We start from the raw sequence: 22,243 nt of genomic DNA, 5'->3' as shown, positions 1-22,243 counted from the left end.
CTTATTTGATTTCAATTTGTAATTGAAGACTTTCCGTTGCTGGACACTGGTCCTACACCTAGCTGAATTCCGGAAATGGTGTGTGTGTCTCCTATACTGGGAGAGCCTGGGCCTATGTTGAATCCAAATGTAGGCTGTTGTCATGTCAGTTCCCTGACACGAAGTAAAGGTGCCACTTAGCTCGCTAGTCAGCCCTGGGCTTCCTGCAGGGGAGATGGGCAGGACTAATGGAGTCTGCTGTGGACTTGGGCTTCTCAGGGTCACTATATCCAGACACTGTGCCCTGGGAGTGTCAAGGCCCCATGCAGTGGCACTTCTTTGGGGGTATTGTCCTTAACCACTCAGAATTTATCTTATTGGAGAACCTGACTTCCCGCTATGAGGTGCCTTGTGTCCTTGACCTCAAGATGGGCACACGTCAACATGGTGACGATGCTTCAGAGGAGAAGGCAGCCAACCAGATCCGAAAATGTCAGCAGAGCACATCTGCAGTCATTGGCGTGCGTGTGTGTGGTATGCAGGTGAGGAGTGTGCTAGTACTTGGCAAGGGCTGGCTGGCTAGGGCATCCATTGTCTGCCACTTCCCTGCCTTGGCGCAGTTTCATTTGCTCAAAAGATTCCAGGTTTGACCCTACATGAGTCTGCTGCTTTCTGGTTACAAAGATGGCATGCATGCCTAGGTGATCCCCTCTGAGGTTGGCCTTGGTGGCTGAGTCCAGAGACTGTGGACAGGAGTAGGGAGGAAGGCAAGAGGTTAGGCCCTCTCCACTGACCCAGATGCTGAGCAGGGGGCTGGGGCACAATGACCAAACCCAGGTTGGATGGCTGCATCCCAGGTAGGGGCTGAACAGAGAGGACAGCGACTCATTTATGACTGGTGTACTTGACAAGTTAAAGGATCTGATCTGGGCTGTCACATTGTACCATCCCCTGGGGTCCAGGCTTTAAGATGGCCCTTGGCTTCTGACCTGCTGGTCTCTCTCCCACAGGTGTACCAGGCAGGCAGTGGACAGCTAATGTTCATGAACAAGTACCATGGACGGAAGCTGTCAGTGCAGGGCTTCAAGGAGGCACTTTTCCAGTTTTTCCACAATGGGCGGTACCTGCGCCGTGAACTCCTGAGCCCTGTGCTCAAGAAGCTGGCTGAGCTGAAGACGGTGTTAGAGCGACAGGAGTCCTACCGCTTCTACTCAAGTTCCCTGCTGGTCATCTATGATGGCAAGGAGCGGCCCGAAGTGGCCCTGGACTCAGATGCTGAGGACTTGGAGGACCTGTCAGAGGAGTCAGCGGATGAGTCTGCTGGTGCCTATGCCTACAAGCCCGTTGGCACCAGCTCAGTAGATGTGCGCATGATCGACTTTGCACACACCACCTGCAGGCTGTATGGCGAGGACACCGTGGTGCACGAGGGCCAGGATGCTGGCTATATCTTTGGGCTTCAGAGCCTGATAGACATTGTCACAGAGATAAGTGAGGAGAGTGGGGAATGAGCTTGCTGACTGCTCCAGTACCTGAGAGACTCTCTTGTGTCCCAGGCACAGCTGTGCTGCGTCGGGGAGGAGGCCAGTATGGCCAGGTGGTGGCCCTTGCAGCCTGGAGCTGATGTGTAGTGGCCTGTGTGAGCCCCAGCCTGAGCCAGCCCCAGCTGCGCTTGGAGTCTTTATTTATTTTAACTATTTCTTCAACATTCCATGTTTGATGATGCAAATACCTCTTTCTTCCCTGAGTGTATATGTTCTAATATAAATCTTTTTGTTTATTGTACACAATGCTGATGTCATTCTTTCCAGGGACAGGCAGCCCCCCTCCCAACCCACACAAGGCTCACCACATGCTGTGACCTCCTCCCTGGCCCAGCAATATTCTCCTGGCCACTGCTCCCACCCCATGGATCAATGCTAAAATCACCATAGCCTCTTAGCTTGGTCCTCAGTCCCCCAACCTAACACCCTGAGATCACCCAAAAAGAACCCCCTGACACACACAGGTCCCTCTGGGGTCTGTACTGGCCAAGGTCTTTCCATGGCCCTGTGCAGCTTAAGCCAAAGTTAGGCAGCAGGTGCTCCAAACTTTGGGTTCAGCTTTTGATCCCTCTTGTGCCCCTAGCAGCAGCTAGTTCGCTGGACATCGTGGTGTCAGATATCCTGGGGCCAATACTGGGGTCTCAAGTAGTTGCTAGGCTCAGGTCCATTGGCAGCCCTGGGCTGTGTGGTAAAGGGGCTCAGGTTAGAGGGCTGAATGAGGAGTGTTCTGGCAGGATGGTCCTCGTAGACACCTCAGAACACTACCTGTCACCACTCCTACCCAGCCCTGGGCCACAATACAATTGTACTCATCTTTCACGGAGTCCCAGCCAACACACCCCCTGAGAGCTACTCCTGCTGTGTGCCAGGAGATCTTTTTGGAAGGAAGAGGGTCTAAGGGAGGTCTTGAACTGCTGAGCCAGACCTGGTGCAGAGAAGGCAGAGTCTGGATGTCAGATTCTAGCAGCTTTACGCCTCCTCTGAACCTCCCAGTACCTACCTCCTCCCCAAGGCCCACTGAGCCCTATGTACTCTGCCCAAAAACATAGGTCAACTACATATACTGGCCTAGTTGTGCCCATACCCCTGCTTCCTGGGCTCCAGACCAGCCCTCCCCGCTCCCCATCCTCTCCCTCAGAGCCTCTTCACTGGGTTCCACAGGCACTCACACTACAAGGATTTCAAAACCTGGAGGTCTGGGCTGACTGGAAAGTTGGGTGAGTCAAACATGCACTTAAGGCCACTTGGTAACCTACTTCCTACCCCTCCCAGCCCTCCTGTAGGCTCTCAGAAGGGGACGTCAGAAATTAATCTAGAGTTTAAAGTCCTATAAAGACAATAAAACAAAGCAAGATGATAGCGATTGATAGGGGTGGGAGTTTGACAACCTTATGCAGTGAGAGAGCAAGGGGAAGACTGTCCCAGATAAAGTGAACAGAATATGCAAAGACCCAAGACACAGCGGAAAACAGAAAAGAAGCCAAAGCTGAAGAGGGAGAAGGGGTAGGGGTGGGGAGCAAATATGGGAAGACTCTGGACAAGGAACAGCCCAGGCTGGTTTATGTTCTTACTGCACCACCCTTTCCCCCCGACCCTGCCCCATCACACACACACTGGCTCCACATTGGCTACCACTGGCACAGTACCGGGGCAGGGACTCAATGAAGAGGTGTCTTGAAGCCTAGACACGCCAAGGAGACCTGGCCTCTGCTGGGGCTTCCAAGTGTTGGATCAGCGGGATCCAACAATGAGACCGGCCTCCCGGGTCGCCGTCCCTATTGTTAGTAGGCTGGGACCCACTTCCCAGGGGCGGCGGGGGCGCACGGGCTACGACTGGAGCGCGCCTTCCCCGGGAGGTAGGACAGGCCGCAGCTCTCAAACTTGAGCGGGGAAAGGGCCAGGCGGGGAAAACCGAGGCTGGGGTAAGGAGCCCAGAGTCGCAGAGTTCCTGGCCACAGGGGGCGGCTGGCTCACCAGGCCCGCCCCGCCGTGTCTCTCGGGGCCGCGAGGGTGCGCGGCGCTCCATGCGTGGGCCGACACACCCCGGGGCGGGGCTTCGGCGGGCGTGCGCGCGCACGCGTGGTGTGTCACGGGGCGGGGCGAGCGCTGTGTGGAGTTCCCGGCCTGGCGTTCTGGCTCCGCAGCCCCTTGCCGCCTACCCTGCACCGGCCCGGCCCGGCCCCATGTACCGCGCGCTGTACGCGTTCCGCTCTGCGGAGCCCAACGCGCTGGGGTTCGCCGCGGGCGAGACGTTCCTGGTGCTGGAGCGCAGCAGCGCGCATTGGTGGCTGGCGGCGCGGGCGCGCAGTGGTGAGACCGGCTACGTGCCGCCCGCCTACCTGCGCCGCCTGCAGGTGAGTGTGTCCCTCTCGGCCCGGCCTACGCGGCCCCTGGCACTGGACCCCTTGACAGGCCAGCAGAACCAGCCTAAGGACCCCAGACTCCCGCGGACCCGAGGCCGAGACCTCTAGCAGACTGGGAGTTTGAGAACCTGATCCTGAGACCCTAGGCCCATGGAGACTGAGACCCCAAGGGCCAGCATCCCGCACAAAAGACCATGCCCTTGACAGCCTACCCAGATCTACCATAAGACTAACTCTGGAACTAGGACTCTTTGGGACCCCAGAGTGTTCAGTATTAAAATCTCCATCTGAATAGAGTTTAAGAGCACCCCGAGTCTCCAGCGCCAAATTCTGGCCAGTCACCTAAATCCTTGAGACCCCTTAACATGCCCCTTCCCTAGATCCCTAGTATTCCACATTCTTGCCTCTCCCTCAGGCCCCCAGTTGGAGCCACTGCCTCCGCCACTGAGACCTGGGCCACCTTGGACACCACCTGTTTCCCCAAACATCCTCCAGGTCCTCAACCCCCCACTTGGACCTTGCAGCCATAGATACCCCCATCCCCTAGGTGACAGCCAAGCCCTGGGACTTTAGTGTCATTAACTGTCCTGTACTCATCCACCCTCTAAGCTCTTCCCAAGACTCCCCCAACCCTATTTGAACCAAGGACCCCAGCCTCTGCTGACACTCCCTGGCACTACTCCATCTACTCCCCAGGCCTCAGGTCCTGACTTTTACCTCCTCTTACTTCCTTTGACAGTGGGGGAGCTCCATCCCTCCTTGTCCTGAGCCTGGAGTGGGGGCTGCTTCCATTGTGAGGAAATGAGTCCTCATGGCTTCCCCTGGTCTGACCATGGCCCCATTTCCTTCTAGAAGAGGCTACAGTCCCAGTTCCTGTTTCCCTGAGAGAAGCCCTGCTGCAGGGCCTGGGGCGTGGTGTCTCCAGCTGGTTTATTCTGACCACAGCAGGAAGGAGGGCCCAGGACCGCCTGGCCTGTGCCTGACACCCCCCACCCCATCCTAGTCCCCAGCTTTTAGAAACATCCTGTTCCAGCCCGGTTCAGGACAAAAATAACAGGATAAATTTGGACATGTCATCTGGTCTCAGCAAAGGGAATGGGCCCTGGGCCCTAGGGGCTTCCTCACAGACCCTCAGCCTGATCCCATCTAGGAGTGTCTGGGGTAAGAGTGGGGAGCCCTGGATACCAGGGCTGCTGGGCCTGGAGTGAATGTGTCAGACCCAGCCTTTTTGGGAATGGAGTCTCATTGAAGGCCTGGGAAAAGTCCTGTCTCTTCCCCTACTGGGCATAGGTCACAGGCCTGAGTCCCCTGCCCCAGCCAGGACCAGTGGAGGAGGGTGTTCGGGGAGGCCAGAGAGGCTACCATCTTCTGTGTCACTGTCTCTCCTTTCTTTCTGCGTATCTCTCTCCGTTTCCCTGACTGCGTATCTCTGTCTGTGTCATTCTGACTCTCCACCTGTGTGTGTTTTCTTTCTTCTTCCGACTCTCTCCCACTCTCTGTCTCTAGCTTTCAGTTTCTTTCTACGTTGTCTCCCTCTGCCTGCCTCCCCATTCCTCTCTGAGCTCCTTTCTCTCTCCATGTCTTTTTTACTCTATGTTTGTGTGCGTATGGTTCTCTTTCTGTCTTCCTCTCTGTCTCTGTCTCCCTGTACTCTGGCACACCCATACCACCTGGAGGGCTTTGCTGACCTCTGTGCCCACCTCTCTGTCCCTCTCAAACTCACTCCAGAGTGAGTTCACCTCTGCTCTGTGGCTCCTGTGTCACCTGATGGACCATGTGTGCCAGAGGAGGGGTGGGGTGGCTGGTTCCACAGCTGCTACCCCACAACCCCACCGCATGCCATATAGGCAGGTAGACTGGACCCTGGGTTGCTGAGCATGGCACCCAGAGCCTGGAGCAGGGGCCAGGCCCCTATCTCGTGTCCATCCTTAAAACATAGAACTGCTTCCCAAGGCAGGTCTGGGAGCTTACTTGGACACCTTGAGGGCATGAGGGCTGGCAGCAGGAATGGGGAGGGGAGGTCCCTTTGGCCCATTTTTGGCTCCCAGGGTCTGCAGAGGACAGGGCTGTTCTGGAATATGACCTTGGTTTTGTGAAGAATCAGCAAGATCCAGAGTGATTTATTAAGGATTCCAGACATTGGAGGCATCCTGCTTGGCATGTCAACCTGGGCTTTGAGCCAAGACTAGGGATAGACTAGGTGTGTGCTTCTGGCCACAAGCAGGGGGTCCCTGGGCTTTGTTTTGTTTTTGTCCCTTGGCTTTCAGAAACATCTTAGCCAAGAGCCTCCCTGTGGGGTAAAATCCTGAGTGGGGTCTCAATATGTAAAGTGGCAGCAGGGGACCACCCTGTGCCTTAGCTCCCTGAGTGACACAGCTTGAGAACCCCATTCCATATTCTAGTTCACTTTCTGTGCTAGTGTCTAGCATTCCAGGCTTCAGCTGTAGTGGTCCTGTGCCCTCGGTTCTGTCTGGGCTGGGCTAGATCTGGGCTGAGCACCTCCACTTGGCCTCCAGGTCTAACTCTGCCCCCTGCCCCTCTCCAGGGCCTGGAGCAGGATGTCCTCCAGGCCATTGACCGGGCCATCGAGGCTGTGCACAACACAGCTATGCAGGATGGTGGCAAGTACAGCCTGGAACAGCGTGGAGTTCTCCAGTAAGTGCAGTGGGAGGTGGAGTGGCACCTCCCAGTGAGCACGGTGGAGTGGGGTCCTTCAGTGAGTGCTAGAGATGTGGGGAGGGCAGGGGGAGATGGGGATGTGAGGGTTCTGGGCTGTGGGGTCCCAGTATCCCACAGAGAGCATATGAGAACTTTGGGAGCTATAAAGTAGTTTCCGTGTCCTTCCATCAGGAAGCTGATCCACCACCGGAAAGAGACCCTGTCTCACAGAGGCTCCTCAGCCTCCAGTGCTGCAGCAATGACCCCATCCACCAGTGACCATCATCTGGATGCTGCTGCCACCAGGCAGCCCAATGGGGTGTGTCGAGCTGGGTTCGAGCGGCAGCACAGCCTGCCCAGTTCTGAGCATCTTGGTGCAGATGGAAGCCTCTACCAGGTACCTGGGGAAGGCACCCTGGAACAGGGAGATGGGTAGGGCTTAAAGGCGTTGTCCAGGCCAGGCATGGGGGCTCACACCTATAGTCCTAGCACTTTGGAAAACTGAGGCAAGAGGATTCCTTGAGCCCAGGAGTTTGAAACCATTCTGAACAACATAGCAAGACCCTGTCTCTACAAAAAATAGAAAAATTAGCTGGGTGTGGTGGTGCACAATTGTAGTCCCAGCTACTTGACAGGCTGAGGCAAGAAGATCACTTGAGCCCAGGAGTCTGAGGTTGCAGTGGTTATGATGACTCTACCGTACTCTAGCCTAGGTGACAGAGCGAGACCCTGACTCTAAAAAAAAAGAAAAAGCTTCATCCAGAGGTTCAAGGAGTCCATATGGGATGGCAGCCTGTCCTCCCAGATCCCCAGATCCTGCTTCTGTCTTCCCAGATCCCACCTCAGCCTCGCCGGGCAGCACCTGCCACACCTCCCCCACCTGTGAAACGCAGGGACCGAGAGACCCTGGTGGCCTCGGGGAGCGGTAAGAAGGCAGGGTTGAAGGAATTGAGATGGGGGTGCCCTGTGATTAGAATGGTTGCCCTGCCCATATCAGGGAAATGGGGGCTCTAGGCTTGGGGAGAAGACAGGGCCCCCATGTTGGGACAATTGGGGCTCTAGGTGTAGAGGGGAGACAGAGCCTAGCAGAGGAACTGGGCCCTGTATTGGGGGACAGGGGCCCTGGACTGGGAGGGGCAGGGGCTGCCTCAGCACAGCATCCACTCTTTGCTCACAGGCGGCCGCAACACCATGCCTTCCGGGGGTAGTTCCATGTCCAGCGGCTCCTCAGTCAGCAGCACCTCCCTGGACACGCTCTATACCAACTCCAGCCCATCTGAGCTGGGCTCCAGCTGCTCACCCATACCCCCACCTGTGCCCCGCCGGAGCACCCACACCACTGTGTCCCAAGCCCAGCCCCCTCCCTCCAAGGAACCAGCTCCTGAACCCCCTGCAGAGGAAGTGGCAGTTGATACAACCTCAGCCCCCGATGACCTAGAGGCCCTGGATGCACTGAGCCTGGGGACCACAGAGGAAAAGGCAGTGGCTGAGACAGCTGTGCCAAGGACCATTGGGGCAGAGCTAATGGAGCTTGTGCGGAGAAACACTGGCCTGAGCCATGAATTATGCCGTGTGGCCATTGGCGTCGTGGTGGGTCACATCCAGGCCTCCGTGCCAGCCAGCGCACCTGTCATGGAACAGGTCCTCCTCTCGCTGGTGGAGGGCAAGGTGAGGTGGGCAGCACAGCCAGGAGCCTCCCTACCTTCGGGCCACCCTGCTAACCCCACCCTGTTCTCACCCTCACACATTTGTCCAGTTTGTATGTGACAGGTATTTGTCAAGTTCTGAACTTTCATTGTGCTGGATGTTGGGGACATTTGAGCTGATCCCTGCAGGAGAAAAGGAGGAATAGCATGCCAGGCAGAGGTGCAGCCTGGACAAGGACAGTGAGGCAGGGCTGAGACTGGCTCCTGGGGTGAAGCAGAGCAGGGCCGGGATGGCTGGAACACAGAGAGTGAGGGCAGGTGGCGTGGGAGGAAGTGAGACCTGGAACAGGTAATGGATGAGAACAGATGTGGGTGGCCAAGAGTTCTGTTTGGCTGCAGAGAAGGCATAGACACAGGGCGTGGGTGAGGGCAGTACCCTGCTGGCCTTGGCAGTGGAGAGGTGTGGGTGCTTGGAGAGCTATGATGGAGGTCTAAAGACTGGCTTGGACAAGAGGGAGTGAGGTGTGTAGGCATCATGGGATGGTTGGGGTTCTTTGCCAAGGTTGGGGCAGCGCTGGTCAGGAGCAGGATTGGGGGGCAGTGAGCCTGCCTACACGATGGGAGCCAGATTGGCCAAAGGTCCCTCTTTAGGGCACCATGGTCCCTCTTACAATTCTGGTTGAGTGTGGGGGGATGACAGTGGGTTAATGGGCTTGTCTGTGCTGGGCATGGCAGCCAGTGCCTGGTCAGCAGGGTTTGAAGAAAATGTGGGAAGTGGGTAGATGACAGGCCTGCTGCCACTTTGTGTGGAATGGGAGGGTAAGGTCTCAGAATCACATTCAGGCAGTGAAAGTTCATGGCCCTCTTCATGGGGCAGTTACCCAGATCTAGGATGATAGAAAGTTGTTAGAAAAGCCCCCACAGACGTGTGTCATGCAGAATCCTGTCCCGGGAGGTCATCAAGACTGGGGTTGAGCCCTCTACCCAGTGTGGGCCATGTAGGACTTGAGTGGGACTCTGCAGGCTTGGGGACTTCCTGGAGATGGTGAGGGCAGGGAATGTGCTGAGCTGTGCCTCTCCTCTCCTCCAGGACCTGAGCACAGCCCTGCCCTCAGGGCAGGTCTGCCATGACCAGCAGAGGCTGGAGGTGATCTTTGCAGACCTGGCTCGGCACAAGGACGATGCCCAACAGCGCAGCTGGGCCCTGTATGAGGACGAGGGCGTCATCCGCTGCTACCTGGAGGAGCTGCTGCATATTCTGGTGCGGAGTGGGGGCCCATAGGCATCCCCCAACATGTGGAACAGTGACCCCCACCCTGCACCTTCCCTCCTCGATGCTTAGGAGTCTCCTCTGCGCACATGCACTCAACTCTCTCCCATGTGGCCACACAGCTCGGCTCACATGGGTGACTCTCACACTTCTTCCTCCCTACAGACTGATGCAGACCCTGAAGTTTGCAAGAAAATGTGCAAGAGAAATGAGTTCGAGTCTGTCCTGGCCTTGGTGGCCTATTACCAAATGGTGTGTGCAAGACAGAGGGGAGGGGGCACAGAGGGACAGGGTAGGGGTGGGGATTCCGGGCACTGAGCACACAGGGTCCCCTGCAGGAGCACCGAGCATCGCTGCGGCTGCTGCTCCTCAAGTGCTTCGGTGCCATGTGCAGCCTGGATGCAGCCATCATCTCCACACTCGTGTCATCTGTGCTGCCGGTAGAGCTGGCACGGGACATGCAGACGGACACACAGGGTGAGGCCGGGGGGAGCCGGGTGGTGGAGATTCCTGCCATCTGGAGGGGGTTCCCACCATCTGCTGGGGTTTCCTGCCATCTTCAGGGGCTCTGACTATCTGCCTTGTCCCCCCAGACCACCAGAAACTCTGTTACTCTGCCCTCGTCCTGGCCATGGTCTTCTCCATGGGGGAGGCAGTGCCGTACGCACACTACGGTAAGAATGCATATCACAGCCCAGCAGACCACAGGTCCTGGAGCCAGGGCTCGTGGCCTGGGGACCTGCTGACTTCACAGCCTGGCAAGGATAGGGCGTCCCCAAGGCTCTCAGAAAGCCATGAAGGCCGAGTGATGTTGGGGGAGAGGACAGGGCTACAGACTTAAGTGTGCCTCTCTCCCAGAACACCTGGGCACACCCTTTGCCCAGTTCCTGCTGAGCATCGTTGAGGATGGGCTGCCCTTGGACACCACAGAGCAGCTGCCGGACCTCTGCGTGAACCTGCTTCTGGCTCTCAACCTGCACCTGCCAGGTAGGGTGGGGCCGGGCCGGGAGGTGGCTGACCAAACAGGGGCTCTCCAGGCTCAGCACCTTGTCTACACCCATGTCCTTTCTCAGCCCCTGACCAGAATGTCATCATGGCCGCCCTGAGCAAACATACCAATGTCAAGATCTTCTCTGAGAAGCTGCTGTTGCTCCTGAACAGAGGGGGTGAGAGCACAGGAATCTGCATGGGTACCACTTCGATGCCCTGTGACTCCATGACCCCCTGTAATGACTCCTGCAATCCCCTGGGGTGACTCTGGGACCCCTGCAAGGAGTGCCCTGACCCATGACCTCTGCCTCCTAGATGACCCCGTGCGCATCTTCAAACATGAACCACAGCCGCCACATTCTATCCTCAAGTTCCTGCAGGATGTATTCGGCAGCCCCTCCACAGCTGCCATCTTCTACCACACAGACATGATGGCGCTCATTGACATCACTGTGCGGCACATCGCGGACCTGTCCCCTGGAGACAAGGTGCCTGGAGGTGGCCGCAGCAGGGATGGTCGCTGTGTGGAAGCTGAAACAAAATGGGATTGACATGACACTGAGTGGAGATGAGGGGACAGGGCCACTGCTGGAGCCAGTTAAGTGTAGGAGGCCATTCAGAAACCGTGGCAGGCGCGCCAAGAGCTGAAGGAGCCAGCCGTGGGGTGATGTGGAGGCAGGGTGCCTGGAGACAGCTGGGATGGAGGGAGTGGTGGAAGACGAGGAAAGAGGGGCTGGAGTTTACATGATAACTTGGCGGCTGCAGCAGGAGGTTTCGATCCCTTAGAGGAGGGGACAGTGCTCTGATGAGCATCCCAGGTGGAAGTGAGACTGTGTGAAAGCAGAGTGGAAGCTGGCCAGCGAGGAAGCAACCTCAGAGGGCCGGGGGGCGGGGACGGGGGCGGGGGTGGGAGGCTGCACAGTGGTGAAAACAGGCCATCCTCGGAGTGTGCTGGAAGTGGGTCTGGCAGGGCTTGCCGCTGGATTTATTTTGAGCAACAAGGTGGCTGAAGTGCTGATCATTGACGTGGGGATGGCCAGGAGAAGAACTCCTTGGGGAAAAAATAGAGATGTGTTTTCAGTGTGTCAAGGTTGAGGCGGTACCTGCTAGTCAGCCACGTACCAGGGGCTTCAGGGAGGCAATGGGGGTGAGTGGGCACTGGAGAGACACTTTGGAGCTGTCTGCGCAGAGATGTGATGGAGCCTGTGACGGCGCGATCACCTAGGGAGTGAGATGGATGGACAGGCAGGAAGCTCGGGCTTCAGCCCTGGGCACAGCTGGGACAAGCAGGGAGAAACCCGGGAGGAGGACCAAGAGCAGGAGCCCCAGAGCTGCGTACGTGGAGGAGGAAGATCAGCCGTCCCCACACTGTTAGGAGCCAGAGTAAGATGAGGGCTGAGAACTGGCCATTGGATTTGCCACGTGGAGTTCAGTGGTGATTGACAGGCAGTGTCTGTGGTGGGGAGGGAAGAGAGTCTGAATGGAGAGTTCGAGAGAATTTGAAATTATTGGAGAGTGGAAATGAGGGGGGAGTTGGAAGCAGTAAATGGAGACAATGCTTGTAAATTTTCTAGGAACAGGAGCAGAAAAATGGGGCGCCGCTGGAGCAAGACGATGGGTCAGGGAGAGCGTTTTAAAGGCGGGAAATGCTGGTGCTCGTGCTGAGCCAGAGGGAATGGTCTAGGAAGCACAGAGAAGTGGATAGTGTGCTAGGGACGGCAGCCACTGCAGGAGTCCAGTAGGCGAGGCCACAGGGGAGGGTCCAGGCCCACACGGACAGGAGCTGGGCAGTTCATTCGGTGGGGGGACAGGTGGGACGTGGGTACTGAGAAAGGCAGGCAGGTTTCTGAAAGATTGCTTCTGTTTTCCCGTGAAGCACAAGGCTAGCTGACCAGGCTTTGGAAGACAGAGAGGAGGCGGGCAATGGCGCTGTAAGGGAGAGCGGATGCAGCAGAGAGCAGCGGTGCGAGTCCCTGCAGTGCTACATGTCCATCTGAGGCTTGTGGTGGGGAATGCACCTGCATACAGACCTGTATGCAGCTCTGTACTTGTCTACTGCCTAGACACTGGCCTCCCGTGATGGCCAGGGCTGGGACTTAGCAGGGTGATGCTGCCTAAAGGTGGTTTGGGTGTTGATTCCTCTAGTTAAAAGTAAAGAGAGAAATGAGAGACAAAGAAAAAGTGCTGGGATCAGATTAGTGGATTGAGGGCCTCAGGGAGGATGAGGAAGAGCTTGGCTGTTGAGTCCCTGGGGCTGCTGGGACAGCTTCAGCCAGAGGTGCTGAAAGTAAGGGTTGGGGGAGTGGGTGTTGGGGGTGGATTCAGGACAGCGGTGGAAGGTGAGACGGCCAGGTGTTGGAGGTGGCTTGGATGTGAAGTGTGAGGGAGAGAGGAATCAGAGAGGACACCTGTGCTTCAGGCCTGTGCTTTTGGATTGACAGCGGCATTCTTCACCGAGATAAAGAGCGTGAGAAAGCCTTCAGCTTCGGGAGGGTGGCGCAGGTCATGAGTTTTGACAGTGCAGATACACAGGTTTGAGACGTGCAGGCGATGACAGGCAGCTGAACAGGTCTCACCTGGAGCTCACAGGAGAGATCTAGCAAGAGGTATGAGGGTGGGTCACTATTTGAAGCTGTGGGTATGAACAAGATCTTTCAGGGCAAGAGAGGATAGGGTGAGAAGCAGAGGGTCTCTGACAGACAGACAGATGGGCAGGTCTGCCCTGGGCAGGCCACATCTGGAGACTGGGCTGGGATAATCCATTCATGTACTGATTATTCAACAGCTATTGAAGACCAGTTCTGTGCCAGGTACATTCTGGGTGCTGAGGTTGCAGCTCTGATGTCCAAGTGGCATGAGCTGGTCCACAGCCCTGGGGTCCATGGGCGGTAGTGGCCTGTCCCTGTCTGGTGGCAGTTGCAGTGCCTCCCTGGGGTCCCTGAGCTGGCCTGCTCTTCCCACAGCTGCGCATGGAGTACCTCTCCCTGATGCATGCCGTGGTCCGCTCCACGCCCTACCTACAGCACCGCCACCGGCTGCCCGACCTGCAGGCCACACTGCGACGAATCCTGGCTGAGGAGGAGGCCTCGCCCCAGTGCCAGATGGATCGCATGATTGTTCGAGAGATGTGCAAGGAATTCCCTGTGCTAGGGGAGGCCCCCAGCTAGCACCTTCCTTTCCTTCCTTCCCTGCAGCCCCAGTCAGGGTGCAGGGGACTCGGGGCTTGGCCCTAAGAACGTTTTGCACTGACAGTGAGGGGGTAAGGCAGAAGAAGGGACCTGAGCAGGGCCCCCCACCTTAAGTAGACCTTATATAAGGGGCCAAGTGTAGGATTGGGGACCACGGTCTGGGAGCTGTCCTGGGGCAGGGGGAATATGCAAGCTGAAGCCCCTCTATCCCCATATAGGCCACATCTTCGGCATGCCCCCCCTTCACCCCATACCCACACACACACTTGGAGTCCCGCTGCTGCTGCTCCAGGCTGGGCCACATCCACCATCCCCACCCCACCTGGTCTGTGTCCTGGGCCTCAGCAAGCCATGTCCTTAGGGCGAGGGAGGCATCTCCCACTAGCTCTGTTCTTTGCCTTAGCTTTGCAGTGAGTGCTGCTCATGTGCTCCCCCTACCCCCACGGGGCTTACTGCCCCTCACTCCCACCCCAGAGGCCTTGGCCAAGCTGCTGCTTTGAAAGCGGGATCTTGGAGACAGGCCATCCATCCTGGAGCCTCACAGAACAGGATGATGGCGCTGAGAAAGCCAACGACAGAATCTATTTTCTCTGTAAAAATGTAGACTGAAAAGCCATGTGTATTTTCCTATGTGCTGCAGCTCTCCTTTGGAAATAAATCACAGGCGTCTGGAAACAGGCTTCCCTGAATGATCCTGGGGGTGCTGGGAGAGGATGGGCAGGAGTGCTGAGGTCTCAGGACCCCATCGCTGTGGCTTGCACTGACCTCTCCAGCCTTAGGAGGTGAGGGGCCCTGACAGGCCCAGCCTTCAAGGTCCTTTGAGCCCTGTTCCAGCCTCTTCCCCCTGAACCCCCACTTCTCCTGGGACCCAGCCACAGCCCAGTGTCCCCATGCAGAAGTCTGTACCTCCAGGCTTCACTTACATCTCGCTCTTTGCTTTAAATGCCACCCTCTCCCCTCTGTTGAAGCCCTGTCATCCTTCAGAGCTGTTGTCGAATGAATCAGGCCCTACCCCCCAGCCCTGGCCTCCCTGGACACCTGGCTCTGTCCAGCCTTATTTCCTTCCCTCATTGGTCCTTGGCTCCAGCAAGATCCCCTCATTTTGCAACCTCAGCAGAGATCTGGTAATTATGGTAGGGCAAAAATCTTAACAAGCATGGGGTTGGGTTTACACTACTGTTTTAGAGGAGTTAGGGGCCAAAGTTTGGCAGAAACTTCATTCTCCTTATGGGTTCCAAAGTTAGCAAAGAGGCTCTCACTATAAGTGGGGGAGGAGAGTCAGGAACCCCCCACATGCAGACATCAGTCAGAAGTGGTTTTTTTTATTTTGAGACTGGAGTCTTGCTATGTTGCCCAGGCTGGTCTTGACCTCCTGGGCTCAAGCAATCCTCCTGCCACAGCCTCCCAAGTAGCTGGGAACATGGCACATGCCACTGCACCGTGCTTAAGTGGTTTTCATCATTTCCCATCATTTTTGCCCAGAATTCCTCATTCATCAGGTGATTCCACACATCATTGACACTGTGGCTTCTGGTTATGACTTTTTCATTCTCACTGGGGTGCTGAAAGTGGGGGCTGCTATTCCCCCAACAAGAATATGATGCAGCAAGCGGCACAGGGAGGCCAGGGTAGGAGTGGGGGCCCCGGGAAGGAGGCTCTCAGGAAGCTGAGGCGGACATGTGATGGGAAGTTGGTGGGAGTGAAGCACGGGGTCTTGGCGGGGAGACCCCTCTCCATCGTGGACCCTGTCAGAAGGCTGAGCACACAGGCTCACTGCCCTGGAGGAGGGGCTGACTGTTTGGCCCCCAGTAAAGCTCTGTGGGGCACAACCTGGTTACTCCTCTTCATCCTGGAGACATTCTGCCTCCCTTTCACATCCGGGATCAAGGACACTGACTTCCCATCACAACTCCTTTTTCACTGGGCTGCTGAAGGCAGGGAACCATTGTTCTCAGGAGATAGCATCATTCAGTGAAAAGCACAGGTCCCAGGAAGCTGAGGCAGGAAACTCTGCCAGCCTCTGTGACTTCCTCTGTTCCTTGTCATGATGCACACACCGACCTCCTGGGAACTGCAGGGCTATGCTGTGCCCTCTGTCCCAGCGCTGATACCTAGAATAAAGTATGGCCCCATGGCAGAAGCCCCTGCCCACTTCTGCAGGGTTGTCCAATGGGGCCCTTGCGTGTGTGGGTAAGGAATGCAGAAGCCCCAGCTGACAAAGTTACATAAATGCTGGGTCCTGGTAGCAAGCAGGACTCCAGGACCCCCTCAGCAAACACCCTGATGATGGTCTCACAATACAAAATTACAACCACTAGGGCAGATTATGATTAGGCAGAGAGGCTGGCCACCATGGCTCACGCCTGTAATCCTAGCACTCTGGGAGGCCAAGATGGGCGGATCGTTTGAGCTCAGGAGTTCAAGACCAGCCTGAGCAAGAGTGAGACCCCATCTCTACTAAAAATAGAAAGAAATTATATGGACAGCTAAAAATATATATAGAAAAATTAGCCAGGCATGGTGGTGCATTCCTGTAGTCCCAGCTACTTGGGAGGCTGAGGCAGAAAGATCGCTTGAGCCCAGGAGTTTGAGGTTGCTGTGAGCTAGGCTGACGCCACGGCACTCTAGTCTGGGCAACAGAGTGAGACTCTGTCTCAAAAAATAAATAAATAAATAAAATAAAAATTAAAAAACAAAATGATTAGGCAGAGAATTCATCCCAGGGAGGAAACTGAGAAGACACCTCTGGCTGCTTGGAAGGATGGTAGGTATGAGGTGTGGCTAGGCAGGAGAAAGGGCAGTGAGAGAAAGCATGAAACACCTCAAAGAAAGAGAATGTTTGGGTGGGATTGAGAAAAACTCAGATTTGGTGGGACAGTGAGTGGAGTTTGGGCTGATTTCTGGGTGAGAAGTGGCACCTAGAAATGGGTGCCTAAAGGTGCTGGCACCATGTCTATGGAACATGCCCTGGACCACAAGCTGCTTGTGCATAAAGCCACCCCAGGGTGATGGATGGAGTAAAGATCATCCACCTGCTCAGTCCCCAAAAGATACAGACTGAGGTTCCAAGTAAATGAAGACAATCCTGTTTGGTTTTATGGAAGAGTAACACTATTGAAAGAAAGTACAGTATTCAAAGAGGATGACTTAGTGAATTACAACAGTGAAATGCTAAAACAACCAGCACCCAGGTGAAGAAATAGACTGTCACCAGTCCCCAAAACCCACTTAATCACTCTTAATCACTGACTCCTCCCTCCTCCCCAGAGGTAATCATAAATTTTGCCTGTTTTTTGAATTTTATATAAATCAATCATACAGTATAAATTCCACATCTGGCTTCTTTCATTCATCATTAAGTTTTTGTTTTTGTTTTTGTTTTTGTTTTTATTTTTGAGACAGAGTCTCATTCTGTTGCCCGGGCTAGAGTGCCATGGTGTCAGCCTAGCTCACAGCAACCTCAAACTCCTGGGCTCAAGCAATCTTTTTGCCTCAGCCTCTCGAGTAGCTGGGACTACAGGCATGCACTACCATACCCGGCTAATTTTTTCTATATATTTTTGGTCATCCAGCTAGTTTCTTTCTATTTTTAGTAGAGATGGGGTCTCACTCTTGCTCAGGCTGGTCTTGAACTCCTGAGCTCAAACGATCCGCCCATCTTGGCCTCCCAGAGTGCTAGGATTACAGGCGTGAGCCACCGCGCCCGGCCCACCATTAAGTTTTTGAGATTCAACTATGTCATAGCATGTGGTTGCAGTTTGTTCATTCCCAATGCTGTGTGGAATGTACTCTCATTTGTCCATCTGCTGTTGATAACTTTTTCAATTTTTGTCTGTTACAAATAGTGATATAAGGACATAGTGTAATTCAGTGAAAAGCACAGGTCCCTAGGAAGATGAGGAAGGGAACTTTGACAGCCTCTGTGACTTGCTCTGTTTGCTGTCATGATGCACACAATGACCTGAGAACTGCAGTGGTAAGCTGTGCCCTCTGTCCTAGTGCTGGCACCTAGAATGAACAATGTATGGCCCTGTGGCTTCTTGTTGCTCATGTGGATTTTTGCCATGCCTTCTTGTTTCTCATATGCATTTTGTGGGGGTGGAGGGGGCAGGTATATTCCCAAGAGTGGAATTGCAGGGTCATAGGCAGATACTGCCAAAGAGTTTTCCGTTTCCATAATTGTATCAATATATACTTCTGCAGTAGTGGCTGAGACTTCCAGCTCCTCATATCTTTCCCCAAATTTGATATTGTCATTTTTATTTTAACTATTCTGGCAAGAGTATAGTGGTATTTATTTGTTATTTTGCATTTCCCTGATGACTAAAGAAGTTGAGCACCTTTTCATTAGTTTATGGCTATTTGAATATTCTCTTTTGTGAAATGCCTATTCGAATCTCTTGCCCATGTATCTATTGGTTTGTCTATTTTTTATTGATTTGTAGTATGTGTTCAGGATATGAGTCCTTGGGTTTTATATCTTACAATATCTTCTCCCACTTTTTTTTTTAAGAGACAGTGTCTCATTCTGTCACCCAGGCTGGAATGCAGTGGCCTGATCATAGGTCACTGTAACCTCAAATTCCTGGGCTCATGCAATCCTCCTGAGTATAGGTGTGCACCACCACACCTGGCTAATTTTTAAATTTTTGTTTAGAGATGGGCTCTTGCTATGTTGCCCAGGCTAGTGTCGAACTCCTGGCCTCAAGCAATCTTCTCACTTTGGCCTCTCAAAGTGCTGGGATTACAGGTATGAGTTGGCCTCTTCTCCCACTTTTAAATGTCTTTTGATGAAAGGAAGTTCTTAATTGGAATGTAATATAGTTTATCAATATTTTCTTTTATAGTTAATACATTTTATATCCTGTTAAAAAATCTTTGCTTAAAGTCATCTTAAAGATCTTTTCCTGTGCTCTCTTCTAGAAGCTGTATATATTGTCTTTACTTTCATGTCTAGATGTCAAATATATATGGAATTGATTTTGCAGGTAGAATAAAATAGGGATCTCATTTAATTTTTTCCATGTGGATATCCAACTGAGCCAGCAGCATTTATTGAAAGGCCCATCCTTTCCTCGTGTTGGCTCTGAAGAGCCCCCTCATCAAAATTCAAGTTTCCACATATCTTTAGGCCCGTCTCTGGATTTTGTTCCATTGGTGTACCAGCACCATACAGTCTTGGTTTCTGTAGCCTTTTAAATCTTGATATGCGATAGAGGAAGTTTTCCTCCTACTTTGGTTTTCTTCAAGACTTTCTTGGGTATTCTTGGCCCCCATACATTTTAGAATCTAGTTTATCAGTTTACACACACACACACACACACACACGCACACAATCTACTGGGGTGTTTTTTTGTTTTTTTGTTTTTTTGTTTTTGAGACAGAGTCTCATTCTGTTGCCCGGGCTAGAGTGAGTGCCATGGCGTCAGCCTAGCTCACAGCAACCTCAAACTCCTGGGCTCAAGCGATCCTACTGTCTCAGCCTCCCGAGTAGCTGGAACTACAGGCATGCGCCACCATGCCCGGCTAGTTTTTTTTCTATATATATTTTAGTTGGCCAGATAATTTCTTTCTATGTTTAGTAGAGATAGGGTCTTGCTCTTGCTCAGGCTGGTCTCGAACTCCTGACCTTGAGCAATCCACCTGCCTCGGCCTCCCAGAGTGCTAGGATTACAGGCATGAGCCACCGTGTCCGGCCTCTACTGGGGTTTTGATTGAAGCTGTATTGAATCCATATATCAACGTGGGGAGAATTGGAACCTTTACAATATTGAATCTTCCAATCTTTGAACAATTTTTCACTCTATCTCTTTCAATGTTTTGTAGGGCTTTTTCTCTGTGTGTGTGTGTGTGTAGAGTCTTTGCGTATCTTTCATTAGATTTATTCCTCAGCATTTCATATTACTTGATGCTATTGTCAATGGCATTGTTGTTAAGAAATTTACTATCTGTTGCTGATATGTAGAAATTTTAACTTTTTTTGTTTTTTGTTTGTTTTGTTTTGAGACAGAGTCTCTCTCTGTTACCCAGGCTGGAGTGCAGTGGCCCAGTCATAGCTCACTGAAGCCTCAAGCGATCCTCCCGCCTTAGCCTCCCAAAGTGTTGGAATTACAGGTGTGATCTCCCATGCCCAGCCTTCATAACTTTTTATTTTTCTTGCCTTACTGCACTGGACAGGTCCTCCAATATAGTACTGAGGCTTGTGGTCATGAATATAAAATGAGACCAATTAACATGGTTGTGTGTTTTTCTCAAGCAACGTTCTGCTGCTCCAGAGACAAAGAATACACAAATAGTCTATTTTAAGTGGGGTTACATTTTGGGCCAGAGAGTTTGTCTAAGAAGGACAGAGCAGAGGAGTTGTTATAGCACTGGATTCTATAAGGCTAATGGTAAAGGTCAAGGAGCTGATGAACAACCAACTGGAGATCTCAGCGAGGTCAAAGAACTGTTGGGTAACTGAGCTGGACAGGATGGCAAGGTCTTCTGGCCTACTTTCCTGGAAAGGTACAAGAGAGTCTGGGAGGGGGCAAACTCAGGGTGAGAAGGAAAAGGCAGGAGAAAGAGAGAGTCTGAGAAGTTTTAGAGGCTGAGAAGAGCCACACCTTTGCCCTCTGGTCTCCTGATCTCTCCATCTGGCCCACAGCAGCCTCAAATCCAGGTCTCTGGGCCCTGGGGTGTAGGGGTGGGGGGATTCTCTACCTGGAAACTAATGAGAAGAGTAAGAGGATGAACCATGTAGGGGTCTTACTATGTTCTTAGGAGGTGGCAAGGCTAGACTTGGAGGTGGAGCTGTCATCAACACTTGGTTTTTGACTTTACGGGGAGTGCATTAAGAGCTGCCACTGGGTGTGGGGCATAGAGGTGAATGCAGATAGGAGGAGGGGGCTCCATAGAACAGCAGTCACAAAGGGAGGACAACAGTGGAGGCATCAGATCTCTACCATAACCCAGGTGCCTCCTCTGGTACCTCAGCACTCCTCCCCACCAATCCCCTGTCTACACCCGACTCCTTTGGTGTAAGGTTTTGTGCCCTCTACTCACTGGATTGTGGATCCGGAGAGCCGTAGTGCTCTCGAAACCACGTCCAGGGTCTCAGGATCTCGCTTCTCCAGCCCCTGCACCGACTGGCCCCGATCTAACGGAGTTCTGTCCTAAGCGTCTCTACAGATCCTCCACCTGCACGCATAAACCCATAGGAATCCAGCCCGTGTATCTGACGCGGAGCTCTGATTCTGGAGAGGTCTTCACATTCAGAAACACCGGAGCGCACAACGAGCCCACTGGCCTGTTCTCGGTAGCCACATGGGGCGCTCGGGAGGTGGAACCCGCAGGAGCCCTGTCTTTGGGAAGCGGAGAAGTCAAGGGGTGAGAGAATGCGCCGTCTGATTGGTTGGTGGTGATGTCATCACCGTTCCGGGCGGGCCAGAGGCCTTGGCCAGGAGTTCTCCTGTTTGAAGCAGGATCTACCCCGTTGGGGGAGCCGCACCCAGTGGAGCGTTCTGGGGGTCCTGGCCCTGACCTCCTCCTCCTTGCCAGAATGCCCGCGTTCTCTGTTCCTGGCACTGCAGCCCGCTCTCGATGCCGCCTTTGGAGGCTGGTCCATATAGTGCCAGCTGGGTCATCTCTCCGGGCTAGCCTGGAACCCCCGGAGTCCCCTCCCCGCATACAATGAATCTTGCTGTGAGGGGCGGGGCCTCCCATTGTGCCAATAGAAACAATGACTCTCTGATTGGAATGCTCCACGTTCACCCCTCGTCCCTGCTTGTCTTCTGTGACGTCTGTTGCCCCAAGAGCACCCATTGGCCAGCTGAAACCGGCGCGTGCCAGGAGTTGCACCGCGCGGGGAGAGCTGGATTGACCAAGGAGGAGGGGGAAGGACTGAGCTTCTGTCAGTTCCTTCAAGGGGTTAAGGGATGCGGTCGTGGCAGGCGAGGGGCGGGGATCCGAAGAAGCTGGTTCTGCAGCCGTGGGGCTACGCCGGGCTCCACGTGCCATCCCAGAGCACTCAGGACCCGTGACCTGCAGAAGGGGTGTACCCTCCCGTGGAGGAGCCCCAAGCCCAGGAGACTGCTGGGGGCTGGCAAGGCGGGGAAGAATTTGGTCTCTCTTCCCTCCTCGGTAGGATCATCTTCGGTCCCTGCTCCACAGGGGCGCTCCAAACAAGCAGATGGTCACGAGATGTTTCATAAGTTAAAACTCGCTGATCGATTAAGGCTATTCGGGCTGCTGGCGCCCCAGGCCCCTGTTCGGCCATCGTCCGCCGCCCCAGGATTCCACATGGTACCCCCGCCCAGAGCGGTGAGAACGCTCATGGGCACTAAATTTTCAGACCAAAATTCGGGACACGATTCGGAACCAGTGTTCAGAAAGAGGGACAAGAGATCCGCAAGCAAAAGAAAGACTGGGAGACGGAGCTGGGACAGCGCCCTAGAAGGAGGAGGGAGGCGGGTGAGGGCGGCGGCCGAGAGCGCGGAGGGCGGACCCAAGGCGGCGGTGCCCCGCGCTCTGTTCAGCACCGTGAGCAGCACTTTTGTCCTCAGTAAAGATGGCGGCAACGGCTTCGGCCGTCAGACCTGCCATGCGCCACGGGTTGTACCACTGG

General features: G+C 54.2%; 2 protein-coding genes across 3 annotated transcripts in view; both read left to right on the top strand.

Annotated features, from left to right (window-relative positions):
• Positions 1 to 1,764, top strand: part of IP6K2 (inositol hexakisphosphate kinase 2) — a 31,184-nt gene extending 29,420 nt beyond the window's left edge. Inside the window, exons 5-6 of the mRNA XM_069473616.1 lie at positions 346 to 521; positions 990 to 1,764. Of these exons, the coding sequence (XP_069329717.1) occupies positions 346 to 521; positions 990 to 1,490 (677 nt within the window). The 3' untranslated portion in view covers positions 1,491 to 1,764. The remainder of the gene's footprint in view (positions 1 to 345; positions 522 to 989) is intronic.
• A 1,838-nt stretch (positions 1,765 to 3,602) lies between these two features.
• On the top strand, positions 3,603 to 14,313 carry NCKIPSD (NCK interacting protein with SH3 domain). 2 transcript variants are annotated; one of them, XM_069473615.1, is made up of 13 exons: positions 3,603 to 3,877; positions 6,432 to 6,541; positions 6,737 to 6,941; positions 7,379 to 7,469; positions 7,722 to 8,212; positions 9,281 to 9,451; positions 9,626 to 9,712; positions 9,799 to 9,937; positions 10,054 to 10,134; positions 10,319 to 10,447; positions 10,534 to 10,626; positions 10,766 to 10,938; positions 13,414 to 14,313. In XM_069473615.1, the coding sequence occupies exons 1-13, from the start codon at positions 3,707 to 3,709 to the stop codon at positions 13,615 to 13,617; spliced, it is 2,145 nt and encodes a 714-aa protein (XP_069329716.1). In that variant the 5' UTR covers positions 3,603 to 3,706; the 3' UTR covers positions 13,618 to 14,313. The 2 variants fall into 2 exon arrangements, with proteins under 2 accessions (XP_069329716.1, XP_069329715.1); XM_069473614.1 differs by having other exon boundaries at positions 7,358 to 7,469.
• Positions 14,314 to 22,243: the final 7,930 nt, after the last annotated feature.

Source organism: Eulemur rufifrons, chromosome 7 (genome assembly GCF_041146395.1).
Source record: "Eulemur rufifrons isolate Redbay chromosome 7, OSU_ERuf_1, whole genome shotgun sequence".
NCBI lineage: Eukaryota > Metazoa > Chordata > Mammalia > Primates > Lemuridae > Eulemur > Eulemur rufifrons.
Note: the sequence above shows the minus strand (reverse complement) of the source record. Positions and strands in the feature narration are given on the sequence as shown.

Excerpts from the sequence above, each read along its gene's own strand:
- NCKIPSD (XM_069473614.1), top strand. The coding sequence starts at position 3,707 with ATGTACCGCGCGCTGTACGCGTTCCGCTCTGCGGAGCCCAACGCGCTG. Across the intron at positions 9,452-9,625 it reads AGGAGCTGCTGCATATTCTG|ACTGATGCAGACCCTGAAGT; the intron begins GTGCGGAGTGGG and ends TCCTCCCTACAG. Across the intron at positions 9,713-9,798 it reads TGGTGGCCTATTACCAAATG|GAGCACCGAGCATCGCTGCG; the intron begins GTGTGTGCAAGA and ends GGTCCCCTGCAG.